Source organism: Camelus bactrianus, chromosome 17 (assembly GCF_048773025.1).
Source record: "Camelus bactrianus isolate YW-2024 breed Bactrian camel chromosome 17, ASM4877302v1, whole genome shotgun sequence".
NCBI lineage: Eukaryota > Metazoa > Chordata > Mammalia > Artiodactyla > Camelidae > Camelus > Camelus bactrianus.
The window spans coordinates 32,328,753-32,347,787 of NC_133555.1; the positions used below are offsets into that span (position 1 = coordinate 32,328,753).

Genomic DNA, 19,035 nt, shown 5'->3' on the forward strand with positions numbered 1-19,035 from the left:
TCCTTCCAGTCTTCCCTATCTTAGTAAATGCCATCTCAGAATTTTCCACTGATGCCTCCCCCCCCCCCCACGCCTCACATCTAATCCATCAGCCTGTCTGAATCCAACCATTTCACACCACTGCTACCATGTTCCCAAACTCCATTACCCCTCATTGGGACCATTTCAGCATCCTGCTAACTGGTCTCCTGGCCTCTGCTCCTGCACTTTGTGCTGGTTATTGGCCTGTTTGCCCTCAGACCCATTCTCCGGTCTTCCCTGAGCCTGCTCTGCCTTCCAGGAAACTGTGTCCCCAGGCTCCTCTGCCAGTTGGTTTAGGGGTAGATTCAGCCACTGGAAGTTACCAGCAGAAGGCTGGAGTGTGGCAGGAGCGAAGAAGCTAGGGTATTTTCCCTCTCATGCTCAGCCTGGGATTCTGGAACTCCCTCTGTGGAAGACAGCCTCTCTCTCCATCGCTCTGGCTCCCTTCAGGCAGCCCCCTCTGTGGGTCTGGTGCCTGCAGGGTGACTCTGGTCTCTGGGTATTAGAATACTATTTCCTTCCCTTAGCCTTCCAGCCTAGGGGAGGTAGCAACTTCCTGCTGTTGCTGATCCTGGGATCACCTCACTATTCCCTTTGGTAGTTCAATTCCTTCCCTGTGTCAAGTTCCCCTTGTTTGGAATACCTAGAGTGGTTTCTGTTTTGCTGATTGGCTCTTGACTGACACCAGACAGCCCACTTTCTACACAGCAGCTGAAGAGAATCCCTTTAAAAATGAATCAAAACAGGTCATGACCCTGCACTTATCCCTCCAAGAGCCTCCCATCATAGAATAGAATCTCACCTGCTCTGTGCTGAGGTGGCCCTCTCCCCACCTCTCTGACCTCACCCACTTCCTCCTCGCCTACCATACTTCCAGCCATACAATCATCTTGCTGGTCCTCCCACATGTCAAACTTGTTTCCATGATTTCAAAGACCTCAGGGTCTTTGCATGTGCTGTTTACCCTGCAAAAGAACATCCTTCCCTGAGCCCTCCCCATGGCCTGCTCCCTCACCTAATTCAGGTCTCCGCCTGAGAGAGGCTTCAGTGACCATCTTTGCTAAACTCGTTACACCTTCTCAGCACTAATCCTTTTATCCCACATTATTATTCTTCCTGACACTTTTCCTACCTGCTATTATAGTTCATGACTATGCACGTACTGGTTTAGAGCCTGTTTTGCTAGAATGTAAGCCCCTTGAGAGCAGGGACCTTGTCTGTGTCTTGTTCATGTCTGTACTCCTAGAACCCATCCCAGGCACATTAGTTAGCAGCAGTACAGATGTAGGTGGTAAGAGACAGGGCACAGACCTCCAGGTTTGATTCATCTGTTGCTGGAATTTGCAGGGCCCCAGTCTGATTCTGTATTATTCAGATGAGAAAAGTGGTGCTCAAAGAGGGAAAGAATGTTCTAGATCACACCTTGACCCCAGAGCACCTGTTTCGTAGGCTCTGTCCACATAGGTACCACTTCCTGGACTTGGACACAGCTTGAATTTAAGCATTTGCCTCCAGGAGGTGAAGCTGGATTTTTGAGGTCTCGGTTGAGAGGAAGGAGAAGGTGTTGGCTTTCTCCCTGCTCAGTTAGGCCTGCAGGTCCAGGGCAACCTCCAAGCCACCAGGGCCCAAGGAGGGCTCAGCAGGGCCAGGTGGGAAGAGCTGAGAAATGAGAAAACTAGACTGGGCAAGGCAATAGGGAGGGATGGGGACCAAGGTGGGTTGGAGAGTGCTCCCTCCGAAACCCTTCCACTTAATGAACAATGAAAACACTTTGTAGTTTATGGTTTTTTATTTTTTTAATTTGCAAAAAGAAATGCAGGAAGGATAAACTTCACCCACCCCCTCTACAGCAGGTTGGCTGGCATGGATTAAGATGACTAGAAGGACACTCTGCTTGGACTTTTGTACAACTTGGACTTTTGGGAACCATGTTAATGTTCTACGTATTGAAAAAAAATAAATTAACAACGATGAGGAAAACCCAAGAATAACAGAACCAGAAACAAATGAACCGACCAGCATTTCAAATGAATAACATAACTACACTGAAGGGAAACAGATAACTAATCCAAGTAACATTGGAACCTGGGCTCAAACTGTTACTTTGACCATTGACCCTCCATCTAAAGACAAAAAGAGATTTTGAATAAGATTCAATAAATCTTGAACTCTACTTAGAAACTTTGTTTTTCACAATGGCTTGGATGTAGCAATTCTGGAACTTCTTTTTCTGTGGAATTGAACAAATAAGTAAATGTACTGATGTTGTTGGGAACCAAGGCTCTGACTGTTAGAGAAAGGGGTATAAACATGGATTTGGGGAAGAATGGAAGGACCCTGTGGTGCTGAATTGGAGTTAGAGAAATAGATACAGATAGATGTGTTTGTTAATTTTCATAGACCTATTTCCTAGCTCTCTTTGCTACAAGGACTTAAAAGCAGTGACACACAATATCAAAGAACAAACCTACTGCTCAGATCTTGGATTCTAAATACCATTTCTGGCTCCAGAGAACCAGGGCTCCTTGGAGAAATGGCAGATTCCAGGTTTGTGCAAGATGAGCCTGGAACATCTCGTGATGCCAGAAGCTAAGGAAGTGCTCACAAAACGATGTAGCCACAAGAGTCATCGTGAAGGACCTTCTGCTGGCCAAAGCTAGGAAAATTTAAGGATCAAAATAATAACAGTAACAGATTATAACCCATTGCATAGAAATAACAACCCATAAATCCATACTGATAAGAAAGAATGAAAGGGGACTATTAAATATAGAAGAAATGATGGAATTAGGTAACTCATTTGCAACCATCTAAGCAAAAGTTGATTCAAGCCATTGATTTCAGGTAAAAATCATCATTGGATGTGAAAGCTAGCTGGTGAAGGTTGATGAGGAATGGGACAGTCACACCTCAAAATATTTCCCCACAGATTGCTGATTAATTACAAATGGGAGAAGTGGTAACTTCCCAGTGGAGAAACCTGGTGGACACCACCTTAAGTGATCAAAGTTAACATCACTAACAATAGGATGTGTCCCTCCTGATACAGTGCACCGAGGACACATCGTTCACCTAATGTTCCTGCCCAAACTGCAATGCCTGCATCTAATCACTGCAAAACATCAGACAAGCCCAAATTGAGAGACAGTCCATCAAACAACTGGCCTGTACTCCTCGGGAGTGTCGAAGGTGTCAAAGTTATGGGGAAAAAGAAAAGCTGAGGAATGGTTTCAGATGAAAGGAGGCCACAGAGACATGAAAACAAAATGCAGTGTGTGACTCTGCACCAGATCCTGACCTGTTGTCTAGTGCCTGCACCCCTCGTCTGTGGACAGGGTTACCAGGGGTGATAACTAGCATGCCTTTTGTGACACCAGAGCTGTGCCCCTTGGACATATTCTCAGCTTGTCTATAATATTCAGATATAAGACACACATGGGTGTTTGGTGCCCAGACATGAGGCCCGCTTGATGTGCGTGGCCACGTTTGGGCTGAAGGACAGAATCACCAGGTGGGTCCCACGTGACTAACAGTTCTGAGTTGATGGCAAGGGTCCCCTCTGAAGGCTCAGTGATCAGAGGAGGCTGGCTGTTGCAGTGACTGATGTAGATTGACCAGGTGGGTGGGAGTGTGTGACCCACATCAACCCTTGTGAGCGGTCGCTCCCTAGAGTGGGGCTGGAACTGCTGTGAACTCCCTAGAGGTCGCCGTGGAGAGTGAGGAGGCCCGGGCCTGGTGCAGCTGTGGCACCGACAAGCAGAGGCCAAGGGTGAGTGAATACAACATTTAATAAACACGCCCCTGCGTGCCTGAAGTTCGGCCCACCTTGGTGATCACACCTCTCGGAAGGACGGTCTGGGCTAAGTGGACGGCCCGAATGGATGAGGAACCCACCCACTCTCAGCCTGTGCCCCCCAAACTGCTGTATCCAGGTCCCGGTAATAATGCCAGTTCATCAGGCTCATCACCTGAGAAGGCGAGACCCTGAGGCTACAGCCACGTCAGGACTAACAAGGAATGGAGGGAGAGGCGATCACTGTCTGGAACCCAGGAGGGAGGTTTAAGAGTAGGAAGAAGGAGTGATATGGGGACACCAGGGATGGGCAGAAAGATTGAGGAGGATGGGTGAGCTCCTAGCAGGGCCCTGGCTGGGCAGTTGGGGTGCAGGCAGACAGCTCAGAAGCGAACTTCCTGCAGGTAGCGCAGGTGGCACTGGCTCTCCTGGTAGATGAGATACTCGCTCTGGGAGAAACTGGAGCTGCTGAATTCTGGGCAGGGCACGGGTTGGCCTTGGGGCACTGCCACTTGCTGTCCATCCAGCTCCAGCTCGGTGTCCTGGGTTGGGTTTGCAGGGCACAGCAAGGGCCATGGGTGACCCAAGGGTCACTGGTCCTCGGCTTTACCAGTAGGTCCTGGCCCACTATGCTCTCCACTTCTGCCACAGGGAGGGCCTGCTCATTCCCACCTTGCCAACCTCCAAACCACTGCACAGGCTGGGCCCTTTCCCTGGAATCTCCTCCCCCATTTCTCTGCCTACTCATCTTTCAGTGCTCAGTTGATGACACCTCTTCTCTGAAGCCCTCTTGGATGCCCAGGAATGATTAGCTAAATCGTGAATGTTTGTTGAATGACAAAGTGAGTGAGTGCACTGAGGAAGCCAGCTACTTTTTGTCCCTCTTCACATCCCCCTCTCTGCTCACTTCCTACCTGTAAGAGTCCTGCTCCATCTCAGCCCCACCTCTACCCTTAGGCCTGTTCAGCAGCTTCCTGGGACTCACCAGGCTCTGTGTGGCCTCAGGTGATGACACTGTTGAAGCAAGCGGGTGGCTGTTTCAAGCTGGGCTTGTCGTCGGTGAAGTGGTACTCTGTGCCCAGTGCCACCTCACCCAGGAACATGTAGTCAATGTGATGGGCCCCGCAGGACATACCAGTAACTGGGGGATGCAGGGAGGCTCAGGGTAGGCGATGGGCCCTCCTGCCTGACTCCTGGGGTCCCTCTCAGCTGCACTGTTAGCTCCTCTGGCTTTGCTGCCCCAGCCCAGAAAAGTGTTCGTTCATTTTCCATCCTTCCTCCAACCATTTCTCCAGCCCCCTTGTCTTGGCCGTGCTCCCTCCCTCCTCCCTCCTCCACTCCTTGGCTCCCTGAGGCCAGGCCTCTGCTGCCTTCACCAAGGTCAGTGGTGGCCTCCCCATGACTGTATCTGGGGCAGGGGCTTTTCTCTCTGTCCTGCTCTGCTGATTTTGCCACTGGCATCCTTCACCCTCAACCCTGGGACCTCCCTGCAATGGCTTTCCTGAGGCCACCCTCCACTCCTTCTTCGGGTCCTCTGCCCTCCTAGCGGACCCCTGGGCCTCAAGCAACCTTTAGCCCCATCTGCTTTTGGATGAATCCTCCAACTTTGCTCTCTTGGGTGGGTGGGTGTTGGTGGTCTCCATTAATGGGGTCAGCATGGGCTGAGGAGCCAGTGGGGGGAGATCACCTCATTGAGGACACCGCTGGACAGAAACTTAAGGGTCATTAGCGACACCTACGACCCTTTCCCACATGCTGCCCATCCCACATCCTACACACACCTCTCCCTCTCACACAGCCTCCCTGCAGCCTTTGAGATCCTGCTATATACATGTTCAGCTGTGCTCCCCATTGCTCTCTGAATAAGGCTCCTTGATCCTCCTGGGCCCCCAGGCCCCCCACCCACACCAGGCATTTGCTCTAAGCTTTACTATCAGGCTGCTGACCTGCTGCGGCCTCACAGCCTTGGTGCCACCCACTGGCTGCTTTACTTCGAAGGCTCCTCTTTCCCCTGCTCCCAGGTCAGGGTGGTCCACTCATCCTATCTGCATCACCTTCTCCAGGAAGCTGCCCCTGACCACCCGGGGTTTCCTCTGAGTGCTCCCAATCCCCAGGATGCCCCACTGAGCACTCGAGTTAGTAACTGTGCCAGGGTTCCTCGCCGGGACCCACCACAAGCTGGTCAATCCCTGGGCCCCAAACTCCTTGGCGTCCCCACACCCACTCAGGGCTTGGCCCCAAGAGATGCCTCACCACAGCTAGCTGACTTGCTGTTCTCTGGGGCGAAGTAGATGCCCTTGCCAACACGGCCACCAGAATGTGGCATGATGCGGAGCCCGCTGGTGAGGATGGCGGCCACCGCAGCCATGTTGGTGCCATGCCACAGTAGCTTCTGATTACCCAGCTTGGAGTGAGCCTGGAACTGATTGCCCTGTGGTGGGGAGGAGGTGGGAACAGGCAGAGTCACACCATCCAAGGTCATCAGAGGGTATGACCAAGGCCAAGGGCCCCCTTGCACACATGCACACGTGCATAAAACCTAGGCCTGGTGGAAACTGGTCAGAGTTGCTCAGCCGACTCGCTAATGGGCAGATAAGCCATGGTCATCTCCTTAACGGACAAGGTAGTGATGGGTGGGGAGCTCTCCCTTACCGCCCCTTCTCGGTTCACTTTCCAAATGTGTTGGAGAGCAGAACACCTGTAGTTGTTGCCAGTCTGTTCTAAATAGGTATGCATCACCTGTGGGGAGAGCAGAAGCTGGGTGCCAAGAGCGACAAACGTGTGGACCAACCCTACTAGTCCCAGAGCGATCCTCAGGCCCTGGAGACATGGGGAGAGAAGGCACAGGGTGAGGGACTCCTCCTGGCCCCTTGAGGGCAGATGGGCTGAGGGACAGTGCCCACTGCGAGCCCCGTTCCTCTGTGGGGCATCTGGTACTCCGGCGCCTCTGGGTCCAGCAGCTGGAGCTGGCATTTGAGGAGCTGATAATATTGGTCCAGTGGGTGTGGCACCTCCTCCACCTGCTTTGTCTCCTCTGGGGCTGCCTTCAGAGTCTTGGCCAGCACCTAAGGTGATGGGCATTGGCAGCCTGTCTGTCCACTTAACCCTGGACCCCCCCCTCCCTCCCACATGACCAGGACCATGGTCTCCCCACCTGTCTTTCCACTGTTCACCCCTGCCCCTGTCCTTCTGGCCTTCTCCTCCCCTGTCCTTCAGGGCCTGCCCATCGCAGTCCATCTATCTGTCCCCCTTCTCCCTTGCCCAGTTCGCCTTTTCAGTACCCCCACTGCCTGCCCACCTGCCAACCCTCACCAGCAGCATGTCCTTCTTGGCCTGCAGAAGCTCCGGGGAGTTGGTGGGGGGGGGGCCGGTTGTGGCTGAAGTTGTGGGGAATGACAGTGTAGAAGTGGGAGGACAGCTCCTCCAGGCTGCAGCCACCATCTGTGGGGGCTTTCAGAGTCACCTCCAGTGCCTCCGGGGCCTCAAAGCCTCAGGCAATCTGCTGCTTGCTCAACTTCCCCAGGGGCATCTTCTTCACATCTAGGGGAGTGGAGAGAGTGGGGGACTCAGCCCTGCAGCCCTGTCACCCCCGGGTCCCTGCTACCCTGCCTGGCCCCTCTCCCCTCACCCAGGTTCATGAGGGCCATGGCATTCTTGAACACGTCCTTGCTGAAGATGTTGGTGATGAGCTTCTGTGTGGCTGGGTCCAGGGAGCAGGGCCGCACCCGTTAAACCACAGTCCTCATGGAGCCTCCGTCTACCTAGGGGCAGAGGGCACACGTGGGCAGGGGCAGCCACACCGGGAGCAGACCCTGGCATTAGACAGACTGGCCAGACCGAGGCTGGATGGGGGAGGCCTGTGCCTGAGGTTGCAGAGCCAAGCAGTGGCGGAGCCCAACCAGCCAGGTCACTCTGTGCAGTCCCCTCCCTCCGCCCAGGCCCAGCCACCCTCCCTGGCCACTTCACCTTCACCATGGCTTCCTGGGCCTCATCTTCTCTCTGTACTTCGATAAGTGTGTACTTGCTGGGGTGGGCCACAAAGTGGTCCCGCTCTGCCCAAATGTTCTCGGTCTTGTTCCGAAATTTCTTTTCAAAGTCTTTCTTTTGTCCTCCAGTGACACGAAGGGGCTGAGCTTTGACTGGCCCACCTCTCCCTGCAACCAACGACTTTCAGGGGTGTGCCTACCACAGTGCCCACCGTAAATGTTGGCCTCTATTGTGCAGGCCCTGTGATGAGGGCCCCTGGATGTCAGAGGCGGGGAGGGGCCACAGTCAGCAGCTGTGGCCTTTTGGCCTGAGTAAGCTGTAGGGAACTGGGGAGCAGGGAGCATGCGTTGAGCAGGGAGAGGTGGGGAGGATGCGGTCACAGGGTGGGCGGGTGGCACTCACCACACGGCCCCAGCGGTTCCAGCAGACGAAGTGGTCGCCCTCCTCCAGCAGTTGGATGATGTAGAACTTGTTGTTGCTCGTGATGTTGGTCTGGTTCAGGATGCAGTCGTAGTCTGTGCACCTGTGGCCAGAGGAGGGATGGGGAGGGCAGGCTGGCTTGGGCCGCCCAGGGGGTCAGACTGTGCTGGGGTGTCAGAGAAGGCCCTGTCTGGGAACACTGCCTTAGGTGTGGTGGGGGAGGCCTGAGAAGTGAGGGGGACTGGCCCTGGAGTCTGAAGAGCAGAAATGACCTGCCTGGATCTGGTGGGATATAGCCCAGCCTGACCTCTGAGGTCTTGGGAGAACAGAGCTAACTTGGGAACCTTGAGCTAGTGGTAAGAGCCAAGTGGGAGGGGAGCAGGTCTGAGTGTATTTGTACTCAGGAGGGAGCAGGCACCAGGACTGGCCAGAAGCTACAGCTTACCTGGGTCCCGGGGTTGCTGCTGAGCGGGCACAGGGGGTCCACTCGGACTACATGCTTCTCTGTGGGTGCGGCCCTCAGGGCCTCGGCAGTGGAGTGGAAATTGTCCTCTTCTTCTGTACCTGGCTGCCTCTTCTTCTCAAGGCCCTCATGCTGCACTTGGGGCTTGCACTTTGGGGCCATGGCTATTCTGGGGCACAGAGGGGGCCCTTGGGCCTCCCTGGCCTTTGCACCCCACGTGGCTGGCATAGCACCAACTTGTCCCACACTGGGTTTGCCCTTTGGTGACCTCCCACTGCCTCCCCCTGCCTGCATCTCCTCCCTCCCAGCCTCTGACCAAACCCAGCTCTCTGCAACCCAGATACGCCCTTTTCTCCAGTCACAGGACCCCTGTCCGGTCTGTCCACTCTGGTCAAGGAGTGGGGGCTCTGCACCCTCTCTAGCTCTCCTGTGTATCCTAAGGTAGAAGGGAAAGTGAAAGGAAAATCTCCCTCCCTCCCACTTCTGGGCTCCCCCGACCCCCTCCCCCTTGGACCTGGCATAGCTGCTGGGCTGAGTCACCTCAGGTATGGAGGAGAGTGGGCAGTGGCTCTGAGGCCCAGCACTCCTGAGGCCAGATCTGTCCCTCTGGAGTCTGGGACCCAGTGGTGCAGAAACTTTTCCCAGCAGGCTGAAGAGTTTTGGGTGCCAGCCAGGGTCCCAGCCCATAACTGCCAGAGGGCGAGGGCCAGTCGCGTCCGCCCTGCCCTGCCCTGCCCTGTCCAGCCCTGCAGCCGGCTATGGGCAGGGCCACAGGGCACTCACCTAAGAGAAGCAGGGACCTGGGAGAGGTGGCAGCCACCGGGTCAGTACCTCCCAGGCGGTCCCGGTTCTGACAACCCTCTGTAAGCCTTAGTGGGGCGGAGGAAGAACTGGGGATGGGTAGGATTCCAGCTATTTGGCCACCAGTCTGGTGAGTCAGAGGCTGGGCAGGCCGAGGCGGCAGCCTGTCCCACGGATGGATGGACACTTGATCCAGACACGGCCAAGGCCCTGGGATTGACGCGCCCTTAGCGCTGCTCATCTGGCCTGAGGCATGCCATACGTGTCCACCGGTTGCCGAGTGACTTTGGGCCCAGGTGCGGGCATTACCTCCCTCTCCTCGGGGCTGTCTGGAGCCCCCTCCCCCGGTTTTCTAGTGCCAGACTGGTTCACCCTTGCCCCCGCCCCTGACCGGGAGGAGTCACGTTCCGGGACTCCGTGTCTTTGGCGCCCCCCAGCGTCCAAGGGGCGCAAACACAGAGAATGCGTCAGGGTCCGACCCCTCCCTCTTTAGACGTCAGCCAGCGGCAGGGCGCACGCGCCAAAGCTTTGGGCCGGAAGCACCAGGGAGAGGTTTGCTTCCTCCTGGAGCCTGGCGCGGGAGCCTATAGGAGCTCTAGGAGGCGAGGCCATAGGCGTTTATCCTATGGGCGTATAGGGGCGTGACAGAACCTACGGAAGGACCCGGAGGAGCTGAGGGAGGCGGGGCCCGCCAAGAGGTGGGAGCCTATCCGGGCTTGGAGTCTTGCGGGACCGCCCGGGTTTAGCCGCCACGTGAGTTCTCTGGTGGCCGCGGCAACACACACGGTGGGCACCATGTCTGCGACAGCGGCAGCTCGAAAGCGGGGAAAGCCAGCCTCCGGGGCCGGGGCCGGGGCCGGCGCAGGGGCCAGCAAGCGGCGGCGAAAGGTGAGCATGGCGTTTCCGTGGGAGGGGATCAGTCCCGCTACTGGGACCACGGTCTACCCATCCCGGGGACCAGTGCCCCGGTCCCCTCCCTCCGGGATCCCAGCTGGAGTCAGCGTCTTTTCTCTTTCAGCGGGCCAAATCCTGAAAGGCCTTGCACTTGAACCGAGGGCCAACGCCTTTCTCTGTGGCTCTCGAGGGACCGAAAGGGGACTTGGTCAGTGCTGGGGTGGTCGAGACCAGTGACCAAATAAAGTATTTTATAATTCCTAGGGCGATTCTGCCGGGGACAAGAGCAAGTCCAAGGGTGGCAGCAAGATGAATGAAGAGATCTCCAGCGACTCGGAAACTGAGAGGTAAGCTCTTTTTTACACTTAGTGGAAGGGAACACGGAGGCCCACGGTGTATGGAAGGAGTACTCAGTGAGTGGGTACAGAGCTGGGCCTGGAACCCAGGATTCTGGCCGTTGGTTCTCAGATCTTGGCTCTTTCCTCCAGTTTCTGACCCTGAGAAGTCTCATCTTTCCTGCAGGGTCTCTGTGTGGGGAGGACCCCCGAGTTCCAATGGGAGACCAGTGAGACCTTCCTGGCTCAAGACAGGGAACTGAACTCCAGACAAGGAGAGAGGGATGCAAGAAATGCTTGCTAGTTCTTCATTCTGTTTTCCCACCATTTCACAAGTACTGAGAGTCTTGCCCCAACTCTCAGCATATGCCAGCCACTGGCTTCACTGCTAAAAGACTGGAGATGAGCAGGTGAAGGCAGAATGTATTGTGATGGGGTGTGTATCTTATTGCTGTGTGTTTGGGGAGTTTAAATCCAGTCTGGAGAGATGAGGAAGGGTCCCTCATGGAGAGGGAGGGAAGGCAGTCAGGGATCAGAGGAAAGTCTGAGGGTTAAGTGGGCAAATGGAAGATGGAGAGGGTGGAAGGGCAGGTGGAAGGTGCATTTGGACTGTGGAGGGCTTTGAGTACCTCCTTCATTCTGCAGGTGACCAAGGTGGACCATGTTGCAGAGTCTCAAAGGGGGCTAGCAAGGTGTCAGGCCTGACTCTGGAATGGAAACTGTCATACCAGGGAATCCTGGTGCCTTTCTTAAGAGCTGGCTTTAGAAATTCTGCTTCTAAAATTGCATACATGTTGGCCTTAACCTGCTCACAGAAGGACCTAATATGCTTTTTGTAGTCCTAAGGTTACTGGGGCTGAGTGTGTGCCGGGCCCTGTGCTAAGCACCTTTAAATACTTTAAAAATGTGTCATGAAGTGTATTAGCTACAGAAGAGTTAACAAAATGTAATTGTCCTATAGAGAGTAATGATGAAATGATGAACCTCTGTGTACCCACCAGAGCTAGACCATTCACAGAAACTTAGAAGCCCCATCTGTTGTTCCTGACTTGAGTCAATCATTTCTTTGGTTTCCTTCCTTCCTTTTTCTTTATCTTTTTCTTTTAATCCTCCTCCTCCTCCTTCTTCTTCTTCCTCCTCCTCTTCCTCCTCTTCTGCCTCTTCCTCTCCTTCTCCTTTTCCTTCTTCTTCTTTTTTTCATTTTCTGATTCAGGTATCACATACAGTAATATTCACCCTTTGTAGTGTATAGTTCTGTGAGTTTTGGCAGATGCATATAGTCACATAACCACCAGCACTATGAAGATAAAGAAGGTTTCTACCCCTCTAAAATTCCCCCTGCTTCTTTGTAGTCAATTCCCCCTAGCCGCCCCAACCCCAGGTAACTACTGTCCCTGAAGTTTTGCCTTTTTCAGAATATCGTATGAGTGGAATTGTAACATTATATACTTCCCTTCCCTTGATTTTCTTTAGAGTTCTGTCTCCTATGTGTGAACCCATAAACAATAGATTGATTAGTCTGGGTAAACTGAGTAGATGTTCTGACCGTGGTTGTATGAGAGGAGGGTAGCACCAAGCCTGTTGGCTGAACACTTGCTGGGTACTGGGCACTAAATGATATCTGGAGCATGGTTAGGCCTCGGCTTCCTTGAGAGTTTCCAAGGTCCGTTCCAACGGATAAGGTCATGAGTGAGTCTGGGAAACAGCTGGGACACCTGACAGGGACTAGATATCTGCAGGCACGTGATCTGAGGGAACAGGCTGCCTGGATTTTCTGCTTCTGAGATCCCATGACCTATCTCCAGCTCCCAGGAGCAAGTCAAAGTAGGACTTGTCTTGAGCGAGGGGTGTGGAGGGAAAAGCAAGAATTTCACCAGCACCAGGTTAAGCCAAGAGCAGTTAAGCTTCACCTGGAATCTCATTCTCGGGGTAGAGGATGGTGCCATGACAGGGAGGATGGGGCAATGATGGTCCCCACGTGTCTGCCTCTTGGTTCCTTGCATCAGATCTGGGCTGACTGCTCCTCTTGTGTCTGGAAGTGGTCGTTCTGAGATCTACCTTTTCTGCTTTCCATGTTGGATCTTCTGTTTCCTTCTGTCTTCCATGCCTTCCTCATTCTTAGTTTACTCTCTCGTCCTGGAAGCACATCCTCCATCCTTAAAAGGAGGAAAAAGGACTCTGTGGCACCTTGTACTTCTGATAGTATCTTCACTCATCTTTAAACGTTTAACTGACACGCCATTCCAGGGGTTAGCTTTTTCTTCCAAATTTTGTGTGTGCGGCTCTTTTTTTCCTGCTCTCGTTGTTGCTGTTGAGTCATCTGAAACCATTTTGATTCCTGACCCTTTGTACATGGGACCTGATTTTTCTTGGAAGCCTATTGAGCCTTCTCTTTCCTCGGGAGTTGAGAGATTTCACAGTAATCTCTTTGGGTTTTGGGTCTGTTTTTATCCTTCGGTTGGGCACTGGGTGGGCCCTTTCAGTTGTAAGTCACATCTTTCAGTTTCCTGCATGTGTGATCATTGGCCACAAGGGCTGGCAGGAATGGGGGCGGTCGAGTGGCAAGGGAAGCAGTGAGGAGTCCCAGTCCTAGTGGCCAGAGGAGCCGGCCGAGCTCCCTCAAGCCCAGCCCCCTCCTCCCCACAGCCTGGCTCCCAGGAGGACTGAGGAGGAGGAGGAAGAGGAGCTGGAGGAGACTGCACAGGAGAAGAAGCTGCGCTTGGCCAAGCTCTACCTTGAGCAGCTCAGGCAGCAAGGTGAGCCCGTGGGTTGGGCAAGTGGTGGGTGGGGCCTATGCCTTTGTCTGCCTGCTGCAGTCCCAGCAACCTGATGGGTGACTGGTGCAGGTACCTGGTGGCTGCTGGTGCTGGCTGTCCTGTGAGAGGGTGGCTGGGAGCTCTCATGGCCTCCTGGGCAGGCCAGGCCTCCAGGGGGTTTTAGATTGATCTGATAAGTAAAGGCAGGGGGTGAGCAGGAGACCATCTAGTTCTCCCTCCCCTTTGCCAGAAGTAGCCCGAACGTCCATGAGACACAGCCCAAGTGTTCAGAACCCAGGACTGAGGTGGTGGGTGGAGATGGGAAGGGACAAGTGGGGTCTTGGCCTGGGTTTACTTGGCCTGGTCTGTCCTCCACAGAGGAGGAGAAGGCTGAAGCCCGTGAATTTGAGGAGGACCAGGTGGCGGGGAGGCTGAAGGAGGATGTGGTGAGTGTGGAGGGAGGAAGGTAGGAGGGAAGGGGTGGGGCTGGTCCTGCTCCTGGATCTCACCCCTCTCCTCTCCATGCAGCTTGAGCAGAGGGGCAGGCTGCAGAAGTCGGTGGCAAAAGAGGTGAGTGGGCAGGGCACTTTAGCATCAGATCGGAGGGAATCACCTGGGTTGGTGGGCAGATGGCCTAAGTGGGGACTCAGGCTGTGGAGTCTTTGCCCTGAAACACACTAGGGCAGACAGTCAGAAGGATCTGGTCCTGGCAGCCCTGGGTCTGGTTTTCCATCTGGGCAGGGTGGTGGGAAAGGACGGCGTGTGTGTGTGTGTGTGTGTGTGTGTGTAGGGGTGCCTTCCTGACCCCAGTCACAGTGACCTGGCCCCTACCTGCCTAGGTTCAGGCCCCAGCCCCAGCCGACATTCGAATCTTACGGGGCCACCAGCTGTCCATCACATGTTTGGTTATCACCCCAGATGACCTGGCCATCTTTTCTGCCGCCAAAGACTGCACCATTATTAAGTGTGAGTGAGTGTCTGGGTGGGGTGCCACACCCAGGGGTCATCTGGGAGGGCTGTTCTAGGGAGGAGGGGATAATCAGGGCAAACTGAGGCCTGATGGGGAAAGCTTCTGGTTGCAGGTTGGTTCCCTAAGAGGTGTTTTCTGGGTGACAGCGGAGGCTTCTGCCCGGGAGTGGGGTTTGTGAGCTCCCTGTCACTGTCATTGGAGATGGTGGAGCAGAGGCAGTGCCATTTAATGAGCATTGATGCTGCAGGTGGGAAGTTGGACTGGAGGACACATGAGGCTCTGCACAGCCCTGGGACTGAGTTCCTGGTCCTCCTGGGTTCCCAGCCTTCTTCCACTGAGCACTGTCTTCATCCACCCACAGTAGTAACAGAAGACCTCACACCATCAGTCCCAAAGCACTTTCCTGTCCTTTATCTTCTGGGCTTCATGGCTGCCCTTTGGGATTATTGTCACCACATGACAGATGAGGAAACTGAGATGATTTGTCTAGGGACTCACAGTGGCTGAGCCAGATCTTCTGATCTGAGGCCAGGACTTTTTCCATGACCCCACACTGCCCTTGATGGGGGTTGCCTGGCAGTCCTACCCCCCATCCCAGTAGCACCTCTTTTCCTCCTTGGTGTCAGGGAGCGTGGAGAGTGGCCGGAAGCTTCACGTGATCCCTCGGGCCAAGAAGGGTGCCGACGGAAAGCCCTCCAGCCACAGCAGCCACATCCTCTGCATGGCCATCTCCTCCGACGGCAAGTACCTGGTAAGGCAGGGTTGGCCCTGAGGGTGGGTATGAGATCTGGGCACACAACAGGTGCCCGTGACCATTGTCGTCCTCCCACAGGCCTCAGGTGACCGCAGCAAGCTCATTCTCATTTGGGACGCCCAGAGCTGCCAGCACCTGTACACCTTCACCGGACACCGGGATGCCGTTTCGGTAAGGAGCTGGGCCTCCTTTCGTGGACGTTTTATAGAGCACCTGAGTGGGCCAGGCTTGGTGCTGGGCTCTGGGGAACGGGGTGAATGGGGCAGAGGGCCCCCATCCTCAGGGAACCTGCACTTTGGTGTAAAGGGCAGAAACAGGGTGAAACAATAGGGAGTCGAGCTTGCCCAGGGAGAGGGAGGCTTTGAGAAGTCTGCAACTGCCGGAGGGCAGGAGAGCGTGGCCCTGGCCCCGCACAGAGCCCCGCAAAGCGCTCTCGCAGGGAGCCGGCTCTCTGTGCCACGTGGTGTGCTTTTCAGTGATGTGCTTTTCCCGATGTCCTGCCTGGGCCTGACCTCTGTCTCGCCTGCTGTAGTTCAGGTCCCATTTGCCCTCTCTCCATGCACCCCCAGGGGCTGGCGTTCCGCAGAGGAACCCACCAGCTCTACAGCACATCCCACGATCGCTCTGTGAAGGTGTGGAACGTGGCGGAGAACTCCTACGTGGAGACGCTGTAAGTGCAGTTGGGCGCACGCACGTGGTGGTGGGGATTGGTGGTGTGTGGCTCTGCGCATGCGCATTTACATGTGGGCCCCATCCACCTCTGTCCTCCCTCTATCTTCTGCTCCAGTTTTGGGCACCAGGATGCAGTGGCTGCACTGGACGCCCTGAGCAGGGAGTGCTGCGTGACTGCCGGGGGGCGAGATGGGACCGTGCGTGTGTGGAAGATCCCCGAGGAGTCCCAGCTGGTCTTCTATGGCCACCAGTAAGGCGGTTCACTGCGCTGGGCGTGGGGGCGGCTCGCTGTGCTAGGCGTCGGGGTGCTGCGTGGGTTGGGGGTGAGGTCGGGCCACGCCTCTCACGGTTCCTTTCTCCAGGGGCTCCATCGACAGTATCCAGCTCATCAACGAAGAGCACATGGTGTCGGGTGCAGACGATGGGTAAGAGCTGCCTTTTTGACATCTTCCACCACTGCCGCTGCCCCCGGACTTGCTTCATGGAGTACTCCCTGCTTGGGGGCTCTCGTAAACCCTTCTCATAGATGAGGACATTGAGGCAGAGAATTCAGGTGCATTTGTCTGCTTCTTGTGGCTGGTGTGCACTTGATCCCATCCTGCCATGTGGCCTTTCTGCCCTGCCCCCTCACTGGCCTGCTCCTTGTCCACAGCTCTGTGGCCTTGTGGGGCCTCTCCAAGAAGCGGCCACTTGCCCTGCAGCGTGAGGCCCATGGGCTACGGGGGGAGCCAGGCTTGGAGCAGCCCTTCTGGGTGTCATCGGTGGCAGCCCTGCTCAACACAGATCTCGTGGCCACAGGTGGGTGCCCTGTGTGGCAGAGAGGAGGGGGGCCACAGGGTGGGCGGTGCTCACCGTCTCCCTGCTCCCCAGGCTCTCATAACAACTCTGTGCGGCTCTGGCGGTGCGGAGAGGGCTTCCGGCAGCTTGACCTTCTCTGCGACATTCCCCTGGTAAGTGTAGCTTGAATGTCCAGCCTGTCTTTGCCACACTCCCAAGGCCCCTTACAGCCTTTTCCTGCCAGAAAGGCACCTCCTCAGAGTAGGGCCAGCTGTGACTTCTCTTTCTAGCCCCAGTTCCTAGCACAGGGCCCACAGGAACCCTCCCATCTTCCTCTCCCTTCTCCCCTGCTACCACTTCCCTCCTTGTCCTAGGCCCTGTCCTGAGGACTGAGGTACAAGGCAGGGAACAGTGTGGGGAAAGGCCTGAGGGGCCTGGCACTGTCATCAGTTCTGCATGGCTGGTGCTGGGTTGAACGCCAGGCTAGGGTGTGTGGACTCGGGGCAACCTAGGGCAGAGTGGCAGGATCTGTCAGTGACTTCTAGTGACATGCATGGCTTGGGTCAGTGGTGATGATCAAGGGGTCTCCAGGGTGAAGAGCCAGGCCATACTTGGCATACGGTGTTTCCTTAATCCCCATAAATTCACTGTGAGGCCCGCACTCCACTTCCTCCATCTCACAGATGTGGAGGTCGAGGTCCTGAGGGAGGGAGGGCTGGCCCAGGTGGCCAGAGGCAGAGCAGGGATTTAACCCAGGCCAGGCCTTTAACTATGATGCTAGGGCTGTGGTGGGGGATCTGTTCTCACGTCTTACCTCCCTCTTCCCAGGTGGGCTTTATCAATAGCCTCAAGTTCTCCAGCGCTGGGGACTTCCTGGTGGCTGGGGTGGGGCAGGAGCACAGGTATGATGCACCCCTCAGGGGGTGAGGGTGGAGCAGGTGGCACCGTTTGGGTGGCTGGGTGGGAATGGGGGTGGACACCGGCTGGGGCTGGGCCCTGCCTCAGATGCTCCTCTCACCCCTGCAGGCTTGGCCGGTGGTGGCGGATCAAAGAGGCTCGGAACTCTGTCTGTATCATCCCTCTCCGCAGGGCCCCCAGGCCCCCCACTGCTGGCTCCTGACACCCTTGTCCCCTTTATTTAAGTTCTTCCCAGGCCATCCCCTGCCTTCTTTGTATTAAAAGCCTCTTTTGGGCTTTGTCTCCTCCAGCTTCTTGGGCAAGGAGGGCGGGGTGGGGAATGGTGTCAGGGACTGTGGCCTGGTAAAGAAGGGCCTGAGGGCTTTTATCCTTTTCAGGGAACTTGGGGATGGAGCCCTCAGCTGGCTTCTGGCTCCTGGACCCTGAGTGTCTTCTCTGACCGGGCTGGTAGGGGTGAGAAGCTGCTGACCCCTCAGCTGAGAAGCTGTGGCTGTCCAGTTGTGTGTAAGGGCTGGCTGTGGGGGCTGAGAACTGCAATGAAGACAGCTCAGCCTCCCAGTCAGGCTGACCTACCCCACCCAGGCCAGGTCAGGAAGCTCTAGGAGCCAGACTGCCCTTGGGGTGGGGGTGGGGGATAGAGGTGGGACCCTGCATTGCTCACTGCTTGGGGACAAGGGTCAGAGTAGGGGAATAGCTCTGCCCTTGGTCCAAATGACAGTCTGCTCTACTCCTCGCAGCAGTGACCCTGCCAGGTGAACGTGTCCTGATTTCACCAACTGGACAATTTTCTTCTGCCTTGGGGTGAAGTAAAGAGGAGGTGGAGGGGCTGACTGGAGGGGTGGAAGTCTCTTCTCAGTGGGAAATGAGCAGGGAATGCTAAAGATTCGGCTCCAGCCTTTCCTTAATGCCTTGCGTCCAACAGCTGAGCCTGTGGTTCTCAAGGGGCAGTGCGGTCACCTCAGAGGAGGAGGCCACAGGGTTCCTTCCTGCTCCCACGCTCATGAGGCCTGCTCCTTAGACAGACCTGCTCCTGCCTTCATTCTCCGGGGGGCCAGAAGTGTCAGGTGCAGATTGAACCGCTGAAAATCCTGCTAGGGATCAGAGGATGTTCTAGAATTCACTCCCTACGTCCTGCCATTAATTGATCTCAACAATGGCATAAATGTACCTCCTGAATAACATTGCAAGTCACACAGAAATGCCCCTGGTACATGAATCCCTTTCCTATTAGCACATTCTCAGAGAAAAAGTTCAAAAATAAATGCCCTTGGAATTGAAACTGAAAATAGTCTATCCTACAGCTTCTCAGCTTTGGCCAGCTGAGACCTCTACTGTAGTTGGGCTCTGTCTTTCTTATTTATTTATTTAAATTGCAGGAAAAAACACAGAATATACCATCTCACCCATTTTTCAGTGTACAGGGCCATGGTAGTGGTGAGTGTATTCATGTTATATAACAGATCTCTGAAACTTT

At 55.2% G+C, this 19,035-nt stretch overlaps 2 protein-coding genes across 2 annotated transcripts; one reads left to right on the forward strand and one right to left on the reverse strand.

The window, feature by feature from the left end:
* Nucleotides 1-1,791: 1,791 nt before the first annotated feature.
* Nucleotides 1,792-9,957, reverse strand: PARP3 (poly(ADP-ribose) polymerase family member 3). The gene is given in 12 exon segments (XM_045505935.2): nucleotides 1,792-4,367; nucleotides 4,800-4,955; nucleotides 6,068-6,245; nucleotides 6,467-6,553; nucleotides 6,718-6,879; nucleotides 7,121-7,180; nucleotides 7,182-7,354; nucleotides 7,443-7,575; nucleotides 7,781-7,920; nucleotides 7,923-7,968; nucleotides 8,204-8,316; nucleotides 8,657-9,957. Coding segments are annotated over 12 exon segments (2,133 nt in total). The 5' UTR covers nucleotides 9,372-9,957; the 3' UTR covers nucleotides 1,792-4,197.
* A 186-nt stretch (nucleotides 9,958-10,143) lies between these two features.
* On the forward strand, nucleotides 10,144-17,839 carry RRP9 (ribosomal RNA processing 9, U3 small nucleolar RNA binding protein). The gene is made up of 15 exons (XM_010969096.3): nucleotides 10,144-10,373; nucleotides 10,644-10,726; nucleotides 13,361-13,470; nucleotides 13,849-13,916; nucleotides 13,999-14,040; nucleotides 14,310-14,436; nucleotides 15,067-15,191; nucleotides 15,273-15,365; nucleotides 15,764-15,864; nucleotides 15,982-16,116; nucleotides 16,229-16,291; nucleotides 16,519-16,664; nucleotides 16,737-16,816; nucleotides 17,472-17,545; nucleotides 17,670-17,839. The coding sequence occupies exons 1-15, from the start codon at nucleotides 10,281-10,283 to the stop codon at nucleotides 17,761-17,763; spliced, it is 1,434 nt and encodes a 477-aa protein (XP_010967398.1). The 5' UTR covers nucleotides 10,144-10,280; the 3' UTR covers nucleotides 17,764-17,839.
* Nucleotides 17,840-19,035: the final 1,196 nt, after the last annotated feature.